Genomic DNA, 20,790 nt, shown 5'->3' with positions numbered 1-20,790 from the left:
ACATGACCAAAAAAACTACACAAATAATAAGTTCAACAAACTATTTTTAAAGCTGTTCTGCATAAACAGTCAATTTTAAAGTTTATAACATATGTGTTATATTATATAAATATAAACATATTTATGTAATACAGATATACATCTAGTACCTTCTTAGAGTGTTGTGAAGTTTAAATGAGATAATAATAAATGCTTTGTAAACCTTAAAATCACCATCTAGATGCTGACAAAGTTTTAAGGAAGGGTACTTGGTTATAAAGATTTAACAGATTGGTAAAAATCTGCTATAGGTTTCTACTTCATTGAAAAAAATGGAGTTATTAGCCTACCACTTATTTCATAATTGGGGAATCTGAAGCCCAAGAGAAATGAACTTAATTACCCAAGGTAATAGGTCTAGTTATTGGCATATCTGGTCCAGAATCCCTTTCTCCTGACTCCCTAATGAATGCTTTTCTCACTAAATTACTTTGCCTTAATACTAGCTAGATGGGAAGCACTGGTTGCACTTGTGCCATAATAGACAAACCACAATATTTATTTAACTCTGAAGGAATGCCAACAGATTTTAATTATTTTGATAATATAGAAAAACAATGTTTGAGGGGTTGACAAACACTCAACTCCTCTAATAAGACATGTAGTGTGAGATAAAATTAGAAAACTGAAGTTCAAAGCAATTGCCGTAAGTTAAAGTTCAAGTCATTTTTACATTAAGTGGGATTTCTGAAAGTTTCATGGACGGCCCAAAAGTAAAAGGCAGTATAATAGAGATAACTAAACTATCTCTTATTTCTTACTTAGGCTGGCAGCAATCTAACAGAAGTTGGAGGAACAACAGTATTGTTATAAGCTTCTAGAAATGCTGCATAGGCAAGACGTGAGAGCTGCAGTCAAAAACTCCCACTAGTATGTACTAAACAGAACTACAGAAAAATGTCACTTAGCTCACAACTTCATTACTTAAGAGTCCAGCTCAAAATCAGAGAAAGAGAAAAGAAAACCTTTTGAACAATCAACTATACTAGATGTCACAAGGTCCTAAAACAATTCTAACAATTTAGATTACTACCACAGATAGCATTTCAAGCTTTGTAGAATCACTTTACCCATAACCAAAGAGGTAGTTAGTCTAACTATTATTATTCCCCATTTTACAGCTGGGGAAACTAAAGCAAAGGGAAGGGAAGGTGCTGCCAGAAACACGCACATGAACAGCAGGGATAGAGGGTCTGACAGGAAGCGAAGAGACAGAAAAACTATAAAAAGCAGACACAATTAACTAAAAACACCTAGTGGTCTAAGGACAATCAGTATAATGACAATGAGTTCTCCATACCACAATGGTTTCTGAAGAGCCACACAGTATTACCAGTAATTTCTTTACAATAGTAATAGTAAAATGGGGTCATAAAAAGGTTAAATTATGTTCATTATACCATTTAAGAAGGTAAGGAAAAAATACATGATAGAAAGATTTCCATCAAAACCAGTTACCACAGAACAAGTACAGGTGACTGACTAAAGGTGAGCTTTGGCTATTTATTCACTTACATTGAATACTTTCTCCCTGTAATCTCATAAAGGTGGTTTCCATGAGGAATTGATCAGGCACTACCACTAAGGTCCTCCCAATGCCTCAAAGCTGTGTGAAGGAAACCTTGGGTCCTCAAAGGTTCTGCCAGTAGAACACAAGCTATGGCTGGTCCTACACCAAGCCAGAAAAGTTTCATGTGCAGGCCTGGTGCCAAGCTGCAGGTTGGGAGGCTGAGGGCTTCCTCTGCTACGTTCACAAAGATGTCCCATCACCAGAGGGCTAGTTCCATAAATGATAAATTATTTTGGCCACGTGAAGACTGAACACCAAGACTCAGAAAAGGATGAGCAGCCCTGGAAGACAAAGTACTGATGAAGTCTTGGATCTTTGAACTATTAAGTAAACAACTCTAGAATGCATTATGTGCCTAAAGGGACAGGACTTTAAAAAAGCAATAGCTGGTAATGGGAATGTAAACTACACATGTTGTTGCTGTTCAAGTGTGTACAAAAAGAGGGAATTAGGGGAAGACCAATAGTCACTCTTTCTACACTCAACTGATAATAACCACAGGTAGCATTATCTAGGAAAAAAACCAAGCACAATATAACACTAAGATACTAATTTTCAGAATTACATCATCAATTCTTCGAGGAACTATACTTTCATCTTTATGCATTATTCCCTCTCCATATTCAGAGGCAGCCCCTCCACAAACTGGTAAACGATCTAACTTTCAGAATCAAGAATATAAATTCTTAATAAGTGATGACAATACTGTCCTGTCATACTATAAATCACTGTCTGATGCCTCAAAGTTTTGTTATAATCAGATTCTTTTTTTTAGTTTGTTAAAGATTTATCTACGAAGGTGCATATATATCTTAAAATTAAAAACCAACCATGTCATAATAAATGCCAAGGGACATGATTATTAAGACCATTTACATCATGCCAGAAGCAGTTGAAAGTTTTTTTTAATCCAACAAACTTAGCAATTTTTATTTTTTACCAGTGACTTGCCAAAATGTTTTGGCCCCAGTGGAGTCATAATAACAATTCATGCGGGTCCCTCAGCATTACCCTTCAAAAAGAATTTAAGATAAAAGCAACAGAATTAGTACTGATTTAAAAGAAACGCTTCTTCCATAATAAAATGTGTAAATGTTCCCTTTAGAATTGATTCATTCATACTACTAGTAAATTATTCAGAAATAATGAAACTATGCTTAACTGTTTTCTAATACTTCACTCTCTTTTTTATTTAGGCTTCCTTCACTCAGGAAAATCTCACTGATTTCAAAACACTGTAGCATGGTGTAATGAAAAGAGTCTACATTAGGGAGTCTGGAGATCTGGGCTCTAGAACAGGCTCTGCCACTAACCAGCTATCTGACCCTGAACAAGCCATTTTACCTTGGTGCTTCTAGCTCTAAGAACATATAAGGGAACATGAATTAGTTCTCACTAACAACCATGAAGGCAGGAAACTTCATGGATAGGAATCACTGGGTGTCATTTTATAAACAAGTATGTTCCTGAAAGATGGTGTAAATACTTAACACTGTTGGGCTTGGCACATAGTAAGATCTTAATAAATACTCTATCCAAATCAATTCATATTACAAATAAATTAAGGAAGCTTAAAAGAATTTAATTGTCAATCCTTTCATAAATCAGGAAAGTTTTATGTAAACCAAAAATCACTACCCCTAATTTGTCAGAGGACCTGAGTTTAAATCCTGGCTGAAACATTAAGTCACTTAATTTCTCCCCAATTTGGTTCCTGAGCTGTAAAGTGAGGGGGATGCACTAGCTGACTATGGGTGTCTCCCATTTTTAAAACTACACACCTGTAATTTTTAATATAAATCCAGGTTCCCATAACATTGGGCTCTGCTTACAATGAGGTACACCTGGAAAAGAGCCCCTGTTTCCTTAAAACACAATTCCATGGGTATGCTAATCAATTTAGAATCCAAAATTGATCCTTTTGGCTCCTAGTTTATATGGCTAAATTAAGAAAACTTTCAGTTAGGTAGATCATTCACTAAAATGAAAACCAAGGTCTAACTGGGCACTATAAGGGCCCAATTATCTCTATTCAAATGATAAACTATATTATGACACCCTTAATCAGAGGTTATAAATATTAATTCAATACTTTACCAATCGTTGTTTCTGCTTTTTGGAAAAACTTCTAAAACTTGAGCATCTGAAAAAATGTTTTAAAGTTGTCCTACTGTCCAACAAAAGGCATGTTTGGTCATGTACCCATAAAGATCTGTCTGAAAGTATTCAGTACTCTCCTATAATCCTCAAAGAAAACAAAATATTGTAACACTTAGTGTTTAGTACTCTCCATTTAAGCAAATACTTCAATGGATCCATAATCTTATAAATATAGGTATTTACCTTCACATTATGTCTCTTTATGTGACAAAGTTACATGGAAAAGATTGATTCAAATAGTTTTCTTGGATTGGTAGGGCAAGTACCACTGAGAACAAAAAAGCATTCTGATTTCAACTCAAATTTGTAACTGCAGTTTTCCTCCAGTTGAATCTCTCTCCTTTATCTTCAAGTCTGTCAATGGTGTTATATAGCTCATATTATGTGGTTACTTCCAAACAGTATTAACCAATACACCCACCCTAGTTTCATGTGTAACCACTTTAGGCTGAAACAGAATTTCTGAATTTGCCAGCCTCTTCTAAACACCACCTCGGGGACTGGAGAGAGAGTTTAGATAAACAAGTGACTGCCAAACTGATGGTAATTATTCAATCAAGTAATTCAAAGGTATTCATAGGAAAAAAAAAAAAGCAGTGGAAGAGCAAACACAACTAAAGGATGAGGCAAAAAAAAACCCCATAGTGTTTTACTAAGATCAAGGGTTTTAGGTCTTCTGACTTGTGGGGGCTTGTTTAACAGCCTCGAAGGTTTTTTTGTATTTAAGGAGGCTTGCTTTGATTAACCACACTACAGCAACATTACTTTCCAGGCTCGGTTCATTTTTGCTAGAGGAGGGCACAAATATGATCACACTTTGGGTAAACAGCACTTTACTGGACCAGTGGGCTAGGTCCGAGAAGGAAGCCAGCTGTGCCGCTGGCCCAGAGGAGGGGCGCGGGCAGGGTCAGGGCCGGGCCGCCCAGGCACCCTGGCCGGCCAGCCCTTTCCTTCTCCGGGCATTTTAGGAACTCCTGGATTAGAGGCCGTTAGGCATTGGTGTGGGTTTTAACAGAGCCAGGGCTCAGGGGCCATGACGTGACTCTTAGCAAAAAACTCGGCTATGCACAAACTGGCCCCCTCGCGGAACTCCATCCCTAGCCCCTCGCGTCCGCACCGCCCGCCAGCCCGGTCCGCTAGGCACAGCCAGGTACCTCGCCGGTTCCGCCGCCGCCGCCGCTGCACTGCTTGCAGCCCAGCAACTCCGTGACCGCCAGGGTGGCCGTGTACGCCGCGTTCGCTGCAGTCGCCAGGCGCATCTTCGCTCTTCGGCTACTGTCCGTGTAGGAAAGGCTCCCACGAGTCCAACCTGCAAATGGCAGCAGCGGGGAGAGCGTGCGGCAGGCAGCACGGCTGCCGCTCCTGCTGCTCCAGCTCCTGCTCCTGCTCCTGCTCCACGGCTCGCACCGCCACCGAGCCGAGAGATCACTAGGCAGCTGCCGTCCGAGGCAGCGCAGAGGATTGATTCACCAGCACCAGGCGTGGGGGCGGGGCCTGGCATCCAGCTGCCGGGAACAAACAAGACGAGCAGCTCCCGCCTCTGTCTCCGGGCGCTGACAGCCCCATTCTCCAATGCAGGGGCAGCTGCTGGGGCGCCCCGCCCCTGGTGCAAAGAGGGGCTGGCTGGTCGAGGAGTGTCTGACACCACCAGGGCAAAAACAACTCAGGAGGGAGGGACGGGAAGCCGCGAGCAGATTCTCCCGTCCAGGGAACGCGCTCAGTCAAACTGAAGGGCAGAGTCCAAAATGGTCTGATGCGGTAGCTCCAGCTACCTCCTTCTCTTCATCCCAGCTCACTCTTGCACCTTCTTTAGTGGGACAAAACCCAATGCTTCGGTATACATCTGGTGTGACCCGCAAATGCCAAGGATGAATCCTTTTCAAGTTTTTTTTGCAAACCAGAAATTTCCCTTTTTTACCACTTCAGCAGAGCTGACAGTGAATGCAAGAAAAAGTGGGGTACAAGATGGCCTAGATTCCACTTAAAATTTATTTTTGGCAGCAACTATTAATATTATCTTCTCTAAGAGATGATGGGCATTTGCAGACCTCTGAATTCTCTGGTCTTCCAAGTGGATACAAAGCTTCACGAATGATTAATTTACTCTCACAAGATCTCTGATTAATAAGGAAGTACTTCTATGATGAATTTAGGAAGGGATATAAAACCTTACCTAGGGCAAGTCACTAAGATTGTTTAATATGGAACCCAAATAGTTTGGTTCCTTTCCTCGGCTATACTACTACTGCAATGGGTCGATGTCAATCTGCCAGTGCAGGGGGTCCTGTCAAGCTGAAAAAATTTAGAAGCAAGGGCCCAGCAATGGCAGGAATCAGACTAGTTAAATTCTGGCAAAATCATCACCAGGTTAGCCAAAGAAGAATGATTTTTTTGGTTTAGTTTAAACAGTTAAAGACTATCTACCAAGTTGGAGAGGACTACTACATTGACAAAAATAAAGAAATATGGAGATAAACTTTTAAGGTAGTTTTTTTTTGGTGGTTGTTTTCTCAAGCCACTGTGTTTTCAACACTTATATGGCCAGATGAAAAGTGGGTGTAAAGTATTACAATTCTGGAGAAAAAAAAACAGTTTAAAAGAGTAGCATAAGGTAGCCCAGTAAGTTAGGGACCAAAATGTGAATATGTTTTAGGCCTAGTGAATGGCAGTTTTACTATCTCTCACTCACAGACTAAATAACTTTCAGCCTTTTAAGAATTTGTAAAATGTCTATGTTTTAAAGGAATAGGTGAAAACATGGTTCTTTTTGTTTGTCAAAATGAAGGCACATTATAAATGAAGTAGCAAATTCAAATACACTTCCAATGTATTTCATTTTGTCTATATATCTTTCTCTAAATGAATACACACATATATATAACATTAAAAATTGCTTCTACTTTAAAATTCTGTGTTACTTAGTGTGTTCATACACTTATGTGCACTGAGAGGGTACATAACAGACATTCAATAATTATTGATTGAACAAAGATAGAATGACTATGTCAATAATAATCTCAGTCAATAACTCTGTTATCTTTTCTAGAAAGGTTAAATTTATTAGTCTGTTTTGAGGTTGACAATGAAACATTCACCAATTAACACCGAATTGGCAGAGTAGGGGAAAAAAGACAGAAATTCTCACCAAAGAGTAGTGTGAATATAGAGCATGGATGAGAAGACACAGAAGAATCTCATTTTCTGGAGGAATGGGAAACCATATTAATACCCATTTCTTAGGGCAGAACTAAGAATATGGCTGCCCATGGAATCTAACCTAAAATATATAGAATAAAACAAGCAAACTGCTTATTACAAATCTTAACCTCTCTGATTAGGATGTTATTACACATCTTCATCAATTCACCTAACCGTAAGAATGGTCATTAGAGACAAAGAGAGAAGGAGCCTCATAGAAGTTGTGGTGACAGGTTTTTCTTATGTTTTGTTCATCTGCTGAAAGAGGAGATTTGTGCTTCAAATACTTTTCAGGCTTATTTGAAGGACTTTCTTAAAAGAATTACATGTTAGAAATGGAAGAACAGATTTTTATTTGCCATCTTTATTACCTCTAGTTATACCATATCTTTGACCTTACCCACATTTCCATGTTCAAAAAAAGTGCATATATAAAATATTAGGCAAAGATAAGTGTATTCCATATTGTATCTATGTTAAACTGTCAGATAAAGAGCTTGATTTTCTTCCAGATCATCCCCCAAACTTGTTAATAAACATAACTAACAGACAATAATCTCTGGAAACGATCACTACCAAGCTAACAAGTATCTAGTGTTTATGGTTTGCTACTGCTATGCTAAGCCTTATGGAGGATAAAGAAGAAATAGAAAACATAATTTTGAACTATAATCATTATAATCTAGACCTTATTTTTTTATGGGACCCCACACCTAGGATTTAATGGCATAGCAAATAACTCCCCTTGATGAAGACCTGGCTTAACAGCTGCCTTTAACACATAATGGCTCTATTATGGTAGCAGGTACCATCATCCTCTCAGCTACCCAGGCTCACAACTTGGGCGTCATCCTCCACTCTTCACTACTCTCACCTCCAGCACCCCCCACCCCAGTCAATCTATTGCCTTTGTGACATCTCTTGAATATGCCTCCTTCTCTTTTCTGTTACTATGGCCACCACACTGATGCAGGCCCTTGTCAGCTAACACCAGGGCAATTGTGATAGCCTACTAGTTGAAATGCCTGCCACAAGGCTACTCACTGAAGTCTATCCTCAATTCAGCTGCCAAAGCTTTCCTAAAACACAGGTCCAAGCATGTCACCCCTATACTCAATAAATTCCAATGGCTTCTTATCTCCTGGATCCAAATACAAAATCCTTTGTTTGGTGCTCAAAGCCTTTCATAACCAAACTGCTCTCCCCCTCCCTCCATCTTTCCAGTTTTCTTACATCTTACTTCATTTCCTTTCATCCACTCTTTGATCCAGTGACACTGGCTATTTCACAAAGATGACACTCCATCTCTGCTCCTTTTCTCTGGCTGTCTCTCATGGCTGGAATGTTCTCCCTCCTCTATATCCCATGGTGGCTTCCTTTACGTATCAACTATTCTTTCTATAGAAAGTCTTTCCCAATCCTTCCTAATTTCAGTGCCTTCCCATGTTAATTACTTCCTGTTTATCCTATACATAACTTGTTTGTACATATTTTTTTATTGGTAATCTCATTAGATTCCAAGCTCCTGGAGAACAGAGATTGTCTTTTGTCTTCCTTTGTATCCCTAGTACTCAGCACATAGCAGGTGCTTACTATAATGCTTATCAACAGACTGACTCTGGGCAAGTAATTTAACATCTCAGTGGCTAGGCAATTTTCTTTTCTTTTTTAAATATAAATTTATTTATTTTTAGTTTTCAACATTCACTTCCACAAGTTTTTGAGTTCCAAGTTTTCACCCCATCTCACCCCTCCCTCCACCCCAAGATGGCATGCATTCTGAATATCCCTTCCCCTAGTCTGTCCTCTCTTCTATCTCTCCCCCCTTCTCTTATCCCCTTCCCCTTATATTTTCCTGTAGAGCAGGATAGACTTCTATACCCCATCTCCTGTATTTCTTATTTCCCAGTAGCATGTGAAAACATTTTTTTTAAACATATGTTTTTAAAACTTCAGGTTTCAAATTTTCTCTCTTCCTCTGCTAGGCAATTTTCTAAGAGTGTACATTGCTGAGGAGGAGTGGATCTTCACTAGTGGAGGGAGTTTCCTCTGAAGGAGTACCCTTTAACAATGAAAATTCATCAGTCTAACCACAGACAAAATATAGAATATACATGGAAATGTTTTCCAACTAATAAATAATAATAGCTCCCACAAAACATTGTCTATGCCATAGGAGGTAAGAGAGGGGAATGTCAAAGTAGGGGAACAGCAGTCAGGGTACCAGGTACATCGTGTGCTGTGAGGCAACTATGGTAGTAGCTATAAAGGTCTGGCAGGAACCCTAATATTTTGGTGAATTGGGCTCTGGCCATTTCCCTGATTGGATTAGTAATCTGGTCAGTGTCCTTCAACTGCTTCTAAGAGTCAAAGAAATAGATCAGGCATCATAGGGTTGCATGTTCTAAAGCATCAAAATGATCAGCTTGACACAGTATAGCAGATAAGTGATTACTCCTTTATATTCTGGGAACAAAAGAAGGCAAAATATAACAGATCAAATCAGAAATACCCATACCCCACCTGCTGGAAATGCTTCAGTTCAGGAGATGCTAACTATTAAATTGGGAAACTGTGAATAGGTGTGAAATGGATTGAAGACATGAATACTTTCATTATGTGCCAGTACTAAATCATAATAAAACTGGAAACAGATCTCAAAGTGATAGCCAAAGGCTTCATATGACTTTTTTGGTCAACAGCATTTCTAGCTTCGTGTTATACAACATTGGTTTTTGATGCAAACCAATTCAGAGTAATCATGGAAAAATAACTCCATCCTTAAGCCTAGATTAGGATAGCCAAGGTAAGAAATGGAATTAAGTAGTTACTAAAATCTGAAAAAGGAAAAATGGAAGAACCTAACATTTTTGAAAGTTTTTATGTAATGCAAACTTCAGAAATTAATCCTAATAATGAAATGCAAGGCAAAAACAGTACCAATGTTTCAAATGATTTTGAAAAGGAAATGAGTATACTTAGACTAGAATTTTGAAAATGCTTTTTGAGTTTAATGACACAAATTATGTACCGAAGCAGAGTAATTTTAAAAAGCTGGCATCTCCTATAACCATCCTGGACCATATTATCTCAGTTTTTAAGAGAAAGTATAAAAATATTTCAGGACTCACACACAACAGTATAATAGCTGCTGCTACCAGTATATGCTAGTTCTGTTGCCAGAACTACAAGAAGAAAGGAGAATCTATCAAGGAAATCCCATAATCTATCAAGGAAGTCCAGGTTTTAGATAACCACCATGGCTAAAATGACTTAAGACAGCTGAAGAGGATATGCAAAAAGGTACTTAAAGATTATATCAACATCTAGCTAGTGTGGGCAGTAGTAAAAATGAATTGACATACTGGTTCAACTGAGGCAACAAAAAAAAGAAAAGAAGGAAAGTGAAAACAAAAAATGTTCTAAAGCAAAAGTCAAAAGCAATACTTGGAGGCAAACCAGCACAAAGAAAAAAAATAAACAACTGAACATCAGTCAGAAAGATTACTACAGAGGATTGAAAAACAAATCAGAGGCAAGACAGAACCCACAAAGCGAGGAGAATGTAAAGAATTTCTCATTGTGTATATCATCATAAGTCCAACATAACAAAAATAAAAGTTGGATCAGATGAAGAACATAAGATTCTGTGCTCTAAGTATAATGAACAACACTGTTTTGTCAAAAGAGTTGACATGACTTTTCTGTGAAATAAGAAAGGGGCAGGGCAGAACAAATTAATAATTCTCAGTTCAAAAGCTTCAAAATAGGACATACATGGATTACTAGTGAGGCAGTCCCTACCTTTCTTTATAGACTGGATCATCTATTTCTTGCTAAAACATGATTCCTGCAACTTTAGTCCAATTACATGTATATATTCTTTACACAGAGAATTTCAAAGTATGTATCACTAAGAATATCTATATATACCAACAAGAAAACAAATATTTTGGCTCAGAAACAAAAAGGTGTGCTAAAAAGTCCTAGGAATAAAGACCAACTTATTACTAATTTGATAGTTATTGAACAAGCATCCCCTGACCTTTGAGATTTGTTTGTTCCCTCATTTCAGTCATGTCTGACACTTTGTGGCCCCATTTGGGGTTTCCCTGGCAGAGATACTGGAGTGGTTTGCCATTTCCTTTTCCAGCTCATTTTACAGATGAGGAAACTGAGGCAAACAGGGTTAAGCGACTTGACCAGGGTCATACAGCTAGAAAGTGTCTGAGCCTGGATTTGAATTCAGGAAGATAAGTCTTCCTGATTCCAGGTCTAGCACTCTATACATTATACCACCTAGTTACCCCTTTTTGAGATTTGTACATCACCTTAAACCACTGGACAAATCAATCAATAAACAATTATTAAGCACCAACTATTTGCAAGCATTGTGCTAAGTGCTAGGGATACAAAAGTAAAAGACAGTCCCTGTCCTCAAGGAGTTTACAATTTAATAAAGGAGACAATAAGCAAACAAATACATACAAACAAGCTATCTATAGGATACATGAGAAATAACTAAAAAAGAAAAGATACTAGAATTAAGAGGGTTTAGAAAAGGCTTTCTGTAGAAGATGGGATTTTAACTGGAACTTAAAGGAAGCCAGGGAAATCAGTAGGTGGAAATGAGAAGGGAGAACATTCTAGGCATGGGGGGATACAGAGAAAATGCTGGCAGCCAAGAGAGATGGATTGACTTGTGTGTGAAATAGCAAGGAGGCCAGCTGTCACTGATCAAAGAGTATGTGTCTAGGTATAAGGTATAGGAAAACTGGAGAAATAGGAAGAAGCTAGGTTATAAAGGTCTTTGTCAAACGGGATTTTGTATTTAATCCTGGAGTTTGGGTGGTGGTGGGGGTAATGTGTGAGACATGATCATATGTGTGCTCTGGGAAAAATCACATTACAATTATTCCTTCACATCATGACTTTCCCCATTGAGGTTTGGATATATGGCGGGTCAGCATGTGAAATTAAATGGGCATTTTGGGGGAGTTTTGTGGAATCTGAAGACAACATGCTAAGGGCAGCAGACACAGAAAAAGTTTGGAAACTCAGAAATGCATAAAATACATATATAGTATTGTACAATATCAATTCAAATTTTACAATAAGGTACTAAACACACATTAAAAAAAAAAAGAAAAAATTCATACTTCTTCTCTGGTATGAAGGGAGGCCCAAAAAATTTCACGAAAATTTTCCAGTTTGTAGGAGGCGCCACATCCCTAACCCCTACAATGTGGAAGGGATAACTGTAGTAATTGAATGGAGGATGGACTGGAGTGTGGAAAGACTTTGAGGCAGGCTGACCCACCAGCCTCACCAGGGTGGAGCTAGTATCAGAGCTTGTACAGAAGATATTGCAAAGTAATACTGACAAGTCCTTGGCCACAGACTGGATATTGGTGGGTAAGAGATAGTGTGGAATACAGGATGATTCCTAGGTTGAGAGCATGAGACACTGGAAGGATGGTATTGCCCTCTACAGTAGGCAAGGTAGGAAGTGGGGAGGGTTTATAAAGGAAAGATAATGAGTTCTGTTTTGGACATTTTTAGTTTAGAATGTCTACAGGACCTCCAGTTTGAGATGTCTGAAGGGCAGCTGAAGATGCAAAATTGGAAGTTGGCAGAGATGCTGAAGCAGGGTAGGTAGATGAAAATCATTAATATAGAGATGGTAATTAAATCCAGAGGAGCTGATGAAATGACCAAGCAAAGTAGTAATAGAGGAAAGAGAGAAGAGGACCCAGGACAGAACCTGTGGGAATGTATGATCAGGATAAGGATTCAGCAGAGAGCTGAGAAGGAGTGGTCAGATAGGAGAAGATCCAGAAAAGAGTGGTGTCCTGAAAAACTTGAGAGAAGAGAGTATCAAGGAGAAGAGGTTTATCAATAGTGTCAAAGGCTGCAAAGAGGTCAAGGAGAATAAAGACCAAGAAAAGGCCACTAGAATTGGCATCTAAGAGACCACTACTAACTTTGGAAGAAAGAAGTTTTGTTCAGATGATACGGTTGGAAACCAGGTTGTGAGAGGTTAAGAAACGAGTAAGAGGGAAGTAAGTGGAGGCACAGATTGTAGATGGCCTTTTAAAGAAGTTTAGTTACAAAAGGCAGAAGAGATATAGGATAATAGTGGAGATGGAAGGATCAAGAAAAGGTTTTTTGAGGATAGAGGAGACACGAGTATATTTATAGGCAGTAGGAAATGTGTCAGTAAATAAGCAGAAATTGAAAATGAGTGATAAAATGCAGATAACAGAGGAAGCAATCTGTGGGAGACAAGATGGAATGGGATCACTTGAGCAGGTAAAAGGGGTTAGCCCTGGAAAGAAGTAAGGCCACTTCATCATGTGAGACAGGGTAAAAGAGGAGACAGTGGAAGAAATCTCTTGAGTGATAGGAGATGGATAAGAGGGAGCTTATTGCCTCATTTTTTTCTATAAAATATGAGGCAAAGTTCTCAGCTGAGAGGGCAGGGGAAGGAAGGTAGAGCCATGAGAAGTTTGAGGAGGAATGAAAAGGTTCAGATGAAGATAATATCTAAAAATACCTTAGTTTCCTCTATGCAAGACTTTGTGAGCATAAAGATATACATATATATCTATATAGATCTATCTATCTATCTATCTATCTATCTATCTATCTATAAAAAGCTTTGGAAGAAAACAATAAAGCACTGAAATCCTGAAATCAAAGGGAAAATACTTTTAAACAATTCACACCTATACATTATCAGTCTTAAATGTATACTTTCAGTACGTAAAGTGTACTGAAAAAGATCTGTAAAGTAGCAGAGTAAAAACTCATTTAGAACCAATGATACTTAAGGCCCTATCACGTGAACACAGCTACAGAAAGGTTAATAATTCTTCAGGAAAAGGAGACAGAAGATTGGTGGACATGCTTAGGGCTCATGATAAGCAGTTACATAACCAACAAATAATGGAATGAGCAGATATCATTTCACTCTACAATACTAAAGGCTGATACAGATAATAATTAGATTTGCCAAATATAATCAAACACTGATTACCTCAGGAGCCTATGAAAGCGATAAGATGCAATAATGAAATCAAAAGGCCTCCATGGGTGACATCCAAATGAACTCAGCCAAAAATATTTGTACAAAAAAAGTATTGAACAAATGGTTGTGTTATACAGATGTATTTGTAGGAAATGGAAGGGTTTATGATGCCGATTCACAACTATGTCACTGACACTGGATATTACAGAAAAGTCAGCCTTAAGAAGTACAGACTTAGGGGCAGCTAGGTGGTGCAGTAAACAGACCTCCGGCCTTGGAGTCAGGAGGACCTGAGTTCAAATGCGGCCTCAGACACATGACACTTACTAGCAAGTCACTTAACCCTGACTGTCTCACTAAAAAAAAGCAAAAAAAAAAAAAAAAGGAAGAAGAAGAAGAAGAAAAAGAAGTCCAGACTTCGAGATCAAAGTAAATTATGCAAGGAAATGGTAGACAGGACATCATTACAAACTGCAAAAAATTTAATACCTAGAGAATACCTAGGAAGACAAGACTTGGTAGACAGAATTATCCACCAAAAGCTCACTATACTGCATGCACTAACAGATGACAAAACCTCATAATATAAATGTATACCTCAAAATAATCTGGAGAACTCAACCAATAAGATGTACTGGAACCAGTCCATTATCACAGACCAAACTTGTTATGACCCAGACATAGCACCATTTCATAAAAACTGAAGAACAATGTTTTAAGTATATACCACTATAGTAAACAATCATATTTTCCAAGTTACTTAGAACAAAAGCTTTCAAAACACATAGACCTAACAGAGGAGATCAATTCATGTGGGAATAGGATGAGACGTATACATCACACTTGTCATCCGGCCTCATACTGGAAGATTTAGAGCTGAAAGAGGGCTCAATCCCTTCATTTTACCAACAAGGCAACTGAGGCACAGAGAAGTTTAATGACCTTCCCAAGGTCATATGGGTAGTGACTATCAGAGCTAGGAATTGAACTCAGATCCTGACTCCAAAATTTAGCAGCTGCCTTGGACAGAATACATCATTTGGGAAACCTACACAATGATATTTGTCAAACTCAGTGACCTTTATTAGAATTCCCTAGTTACCGTAAGTCTGTATGTAAGCAATCATGTCATGCTGGAGAATTCAATTTGGCATAATGCCTCACTGCTGAAGAAAGAAGGAATGGGTATCATCTGAATGGCATAGGCCAGCATTTGTATAAGCTCAGTGGATCAAAGGATCCCTTGATTCAGATTTAGACCTACAAGAAGCCCAGAAGAATCCAGTCCAACTCCTCATTTTACAACTGAGGCCCAGAAAGGTGGTTACCACTTCTTGTTCACACAGGTAATTATAGTGAGTGGCACAGCTGTGACTGAACCCAGATCCCTTTAATTCCAAATCCAGCATTCCTTCCGTTGTATCTGGCTCCTTCTCCTTAAGGGAAGGGACCATATATCTCTACCATACTTCATCTGTATTAATTCTCCACATAGCATCTAGAACAATACTAACACACAGGGAAATATATAATTTATTGAAGGCCTGTCATTTCTTGGAAAGAGAGAGGTCTCTGATCTCTGATCTATATACATATGAAGGTAAGAACTTTTCTCTTATTGTTGTTATTAATGAGAGACTTGGCTGAATCCTTTATGTTCAGTTTCATAACAACTATGATTATATGAACTGTTAGTAGATGCTGGGTTCCCTCAAAACTTTTCCAAAGGAATTTTCATACTGAAACATGGAATACTTGGAGATGTTAATTTAGTTAAGTGTTATGTTTAATAATGGATGGAAAATAAAGAGTGAAATATCTTTAAATGAAAAAAAACTTTTAAGATTTTAAGAATAACTGGGAGTTGAATTTGTTCGATTCATGTGGCACTTAACATTTCTTGGAGAAATTCTCTGTTGTCACCTAAAATATTTCATTTAGTATTAATGCTGGCTCATAAGATTACTTCTGCTTACTAATTTTGTACAAATTTTTCTCCCTCCACTGATATCTTCCTGTTTTTATACATATAGCTTGTCTACTAAGCACTTTTTCCATTTTCAGCATTAAATTCTTGGTACATTTTGATCCTTCAGCACTTTGACCTTTGTTTAATATTGTTCTCTCAGTCACTACCCTTTTTAGTTTTTTTACTGTTTCCTTTATATTTGTTGTTGAGTATATTAGCACTCGAGCTCAGCTGAAATGTCTTCTGTTCATTGCTTATGTTTTCTTTTCTTTCTAAGTTCATAAACATATAGCATATAGCATTTAAAAATTTCTGTAACAGATCTTTAGAAATATAGGGAGTCTCCCAAACTTGTTTTCCAAATTTCAGTGTCAGTTGTGTGGAACTTCAGAATGCTTTTTTTTTTTCATAGTAGTCATGTTATAAATGGTTAAGAGACTGAGATTAGCTCACAAAAAGTCACTTAATCCATAATGTAGGTGAAGTATAATTTTAATAGCATTATAATGAATACTAAGATCTTATTCTTTATCTCCATTAAACAAAATGGAATAAGCTCAATCAATAATAAGAGGAATTTAAGTAATATAGAGACAATTTCTCCACAATGAGGTTTGTTACATATGAAAATGGATTCCTGAATAAGGTTCTTCCCTAAAAACAAATATCTGGCTATTTTAAAGGCTGTTTTATCTACAGTTTGGGTATTCCCAACTTCTAGCAGTCTTTTTAGGCCATTTGATTTTTCTGGCCACCTTTTTTTTCTTTAAACTTCGCTTCTACTTATATAACTAGTAACAAGTCATTATATTGGGAAGAAGGTCCAACAAATCAGTTTGTTGTTTATTAAGTGTTTACAATTTGACCAGCAAAAGGCTGAACTAACAAATTATATGCTCCTTGATAGTGGGGCACATGTCTTATTTGTCTCTACATTTTTACTATGATGCCTCATCTTCATTTGGGGGTGACCCAGCAATCTCAGAGGCTACACCAGCTTTGTGAAAGCTTTCCTAGATCCTATCACGCTGAAAAAGGCTTCAAGTATGGTGACAACAGACTATGTCTACTAACCAAGGTTCAGTCTAGCTAAGCATAGAGAGGCTCAGCATCAATAGGCAGGCCTCTAGAAGAGAATTTTTTGGTTTTGCCAACCCATGAACTAAAGAAAAACACTAAATAGTCCTCAGAACCCTTATCACTTCTACAGATAAGAATGGCAGAATGATAGAAAACAGCTCAGGGGTGCTCAGAATCACACAGTTTTTATACACCCTTTTATAAATATTACTCTAGCTGTGAGTACTCTAAATGTGAAACATTATTTAGTGACCAAACAGAATCACAACTCACATTTACATAATGCTTTAAGACATACAAAGTGCTTTCCTCAGTACTCAGAAAAATCTGGTGAGACCATAATGCAAATAATTCTGTACCACTGAGAAAACAGGCTCTAAGAGTTCAAGAGACTTGCTCAAGGTCACACAGTTACTGATAGAACCAGCACTACCATCCAGGTCTCTTAATTTCGTCCCAGTCCGCTTCCTAATATTTGCCACTATATGAACCAAATCTTACAATTTCACAATGACTTCTAAGATTTCAACCTTAGGTATTCTGGGCAGACTTGGAGGGCCCACTCCAACCTGTAGCCAATCTAGTCAGCATTTGGACCAGACTTAGAAGCCCAGATAACACCTGAGCGATGCAAGCTTCAAATGGTTCTGAGAGATTCCTGAGAGAATCTTTTCCAAATATCTCTTTTCTTCCTTTGGACTGAGTAAGAAATATAACAATAATAATAGCTAGCATTTATATATGGCTTTAAGGTTTTCAAAGTACTTTACAAATATCATCTCATTTGATCCTAACAACTAACCCAAGATGTAAGTACTATTATTATCCCTAATTTATAAATCAGGAAACTGAGGCTCAGAGAGGTTAAACTGCCTGTCCACAGTTACACATTTAGTATGAGCCCACATTTGAACTCGGCTTTTCATGGGATACCTAGCTGCCTAAAGCAAAATTAAGAAGATAATGTAATTCCCAGGGGGGGCATTATTTTTGGAACTCTAAAACCCCTGGAAGAGACTACAAACCAATGAAGTTTTTCAGCAGAACCTCCACTCGCTCTGCCTGTGTCCTACTCAAAACTAACGAGGAAAAACACGTAATCACCAAGAGACATGAAATGTACCAAGGAATAACTGTGTGAAAAAAAACATCTTACATTGCAATCATCTCACAAGCAAATAAACACCTGCACACTGCTAAAAAAAAATCCAAATATAGGATTTCCAAAATTATTAGTAAAGAATTTATCATCTTCAGAACTTATTTTATAAGCCAAGCTTTTTAAATGTGTTGCCTGATAATTTAAGCTTACTTTATGTCAATAGATTCAAAGGCTTATAAAGATTCATCAGATTAACTCAAAACATATAACTGCAATACAAAAAAGTGTGTATTCACATACACACACAATATACAAATTGAAACTGAAAACCACTGCAAAATAAATTCACAAACTAAGGGTTTTTAAAAAGATACATTGAAACTATATGAAATACAACTGAAAAGAATTATAGTATATAGATGAGACAGAGCAGAGCACAGCCAAGACTAGCAGGATGCACTTCAAATAGGTCACACTCAACTTTTAACTTTGCCCAAGAACAAAGAGACAAGCTTAGCAACAGCTTCAGCCAATCACAGACAAGACAAACAGGTACAAGACCCAACCACTCCAGATACCAATGAAGTCCAACCTTATGTGTGTTTTCTAATTATACAGTGTCAGAACAGAATAGGGCAAGTTTTAAAACAGGATATACTGTACTGGGTTAAAAGTAATTCAGAAAGATATAATCTTCACTAACCTTTAACAAAATAGATCAGAATTTGAAAAAGATATAGTGATAATTCTATTTCACCTTTCTTGTGCTGGGAACTCATAGAGATTAAAACTACCTTTAAAATGAATGTCTTTTAAACAGAAAGTAATGAACATAATGGTTTTTTCTCTTTTTATTCGTGGGCTCAGAAAGGGCAAAGAGAGGGAAAGGAAGTATAAATTAAGGCTGGTCCAAGACTGGCCTGCTGCTGCCTTCATATTAATTTGACTCTTTTCATGAACTACATGATTTTTTCTCTTCAGTTAGCCTTTTTACTACTCTCGTTTTTTTCTGTTTCATTCTATGCAAGTCAGAACTCTTTAAATCTTAATTCTCTAAATCCTTAATAGCATCTGCTTTTTTCTTTTTTGGTCACATCCCTAAAACCCCCTTGACCAAACAAAATGTTCTATTTGAAACTCCCAATTTTTTCTTTGGTCAAATACCAAACAACTAGGTACTATTTTAAGTAGCTTCTGCTTTTTTGTTTCAGTCACTATTTTATATACATTCCCTTCTTTGGAAAGGGCTACTGATTTCAAGACCTAAGAATTTCAATGGGGCTTTTAGAAGAATGGTGGAGCATCATAAATACTGTAATTTTCATTTGATAAAGATGGCAAACCATAGCTAGCTTGCTAGATAGCTGGATAAAATACTAGCCAAGCGCTAGTTAAAAGTTGCTTTCATTTTGCTACTAGCTAAAAAAACTATCTTTAAAAGGCAGTTTCCAATATTTTCAGTTAATACTTTAAAAGCAATCTTTTTTCTTTCTTTCAAGTCCTGCCTTAACCACTGGTTTTGGTTCCTTAAAAAATTACTTTAAGTGGGGAACATCTTGACTTGTCATTGTAGTCAAACCACCTACTGAGTTCAACATGATACGTCATTTTAAAAGTCATGGGCATCAAAGATTTGCTGAAATGCATCTGAAGATATTCTATGAAAGATATATCTTTCATCATTTCATGACATGCCACCTCCACTGACAAGGTATGGAAAGAAAGAAAATTAGTTGCACAAAATAAACTTTGTTGATCTCAGGATTTCATTTCTTCACATTATCCTTGCCTCATTCCCTCCCCTTCCTTGGTCCTTACTACCACAAATAACTAGGATTTAGACTACTGGCTTTAAAAAAATGGAGAGTGGGCAATTTCCATTTAAATTTGGAACAAAGACACAAAGTACATCAATACACATAATACACATATTTTCCCTAAGCTACTAAGCCTTAACCTTACCGTTTCTCACTGCCAGACCATTTCTTAATCATTTTTGAAATTCTGAAAGATTGATCGTTACTCTTAGCCACATGAACCCCATTTCACTATGCTGTCATTAGGGCCTACTCTAAACTTATTAGAAACTTTCATCTCTCCAATCTTCCTGTAGGTTTGCATCTGCACAGTCAGTCAATAAACATTTATTAAGCATCTACTATGTGCCTGGTACTGTGCTAAGTGCTGAGACAAAGAAAGGGGGAAAAATAGTCTCCACTCTCAAGAAGTTCATAATTTAATGGAGAAGACAACATACAAATGACTATGTATAAACAGCCTATATGTAGGATAAATCAGAAATCATCAACAGAGCGAAGGCATTAGAATTAAGAGGGATCAAGAAAGGATTCCTGTAGAATTTTAGGATTTTAAAATCCTGTAGGATTTTAGCTGGGACTTAAAGAAAGCCAGAAAGCAGGGATAAGGAAAGATTAATCCAGACATGGGAGACAGCAAGTTAAAATGCCTGGAGTTAGGAGATGGAGTGTCTTGTTTGAAGAACAGGAACAGGAAGGCCAGTGTCCCTGGATCACAGACTAAGTAGAGAAGAGTAAGGTCTCAGGCATAAGAAGAAGAGAAAGGTGGAAGGGAAAGCAAGTTATGAAGGGCTCTGGACACAAAACAAATAATTTTATATTTGA

At 37.6% G+C, this 20,790-nt stretch overlaps 1 protein-coding gene across 2 annotated transcripts in view; it reads right to left on the bottom strand.

The window, feature by feature from the left end:
* SESN1 (sestrin 1) overlaps positions 1–20,790 on the bottom strand; it is a 125,028-nt gene that overhangs the window by 20,489 nt on the left and 83,749 nt on the right. The window contains exon 1 of one of the 2 annotated variants that reach the window (XM_021008214.1): positions 4,924–5,125. The exons of the other annotated variant lie outside the window; for it this stretch is intronic. Within the exon in view, the coding sequence (XP_020863873.1) occupies positions 4,924–5,028 (105 nt within the window). The 5' untranslated portion in view covers positions 5,029–5,125. Of the gene's footprint in view, positions 1–4,923; positions 5,126–20,790 lie in introns of those variants that run through there. 2 annotated transcript variants of the gene reach the window in all.

This window comes from Phascolarctos cinereus, unplaced genomic scaffold (assembly GCF_003287225.1).
Source record: "Phascolarctos cinereus isolate Bilbo 61053 unplaced genomic scaffold, phaCin_HiC Scaffold_5;HRSCAF=322, whole genome shotgun sequence".
Lineage (NCBI taxonomy): Eukaryota > Metazoa > Chordata > Mammalia > Diprotodontia > Phascolarctidae > Phascolarctos > Phascolarctos cinereus.
This window is presented reverse-complemented; position numbering and strand designations above follow the sequence as displayed.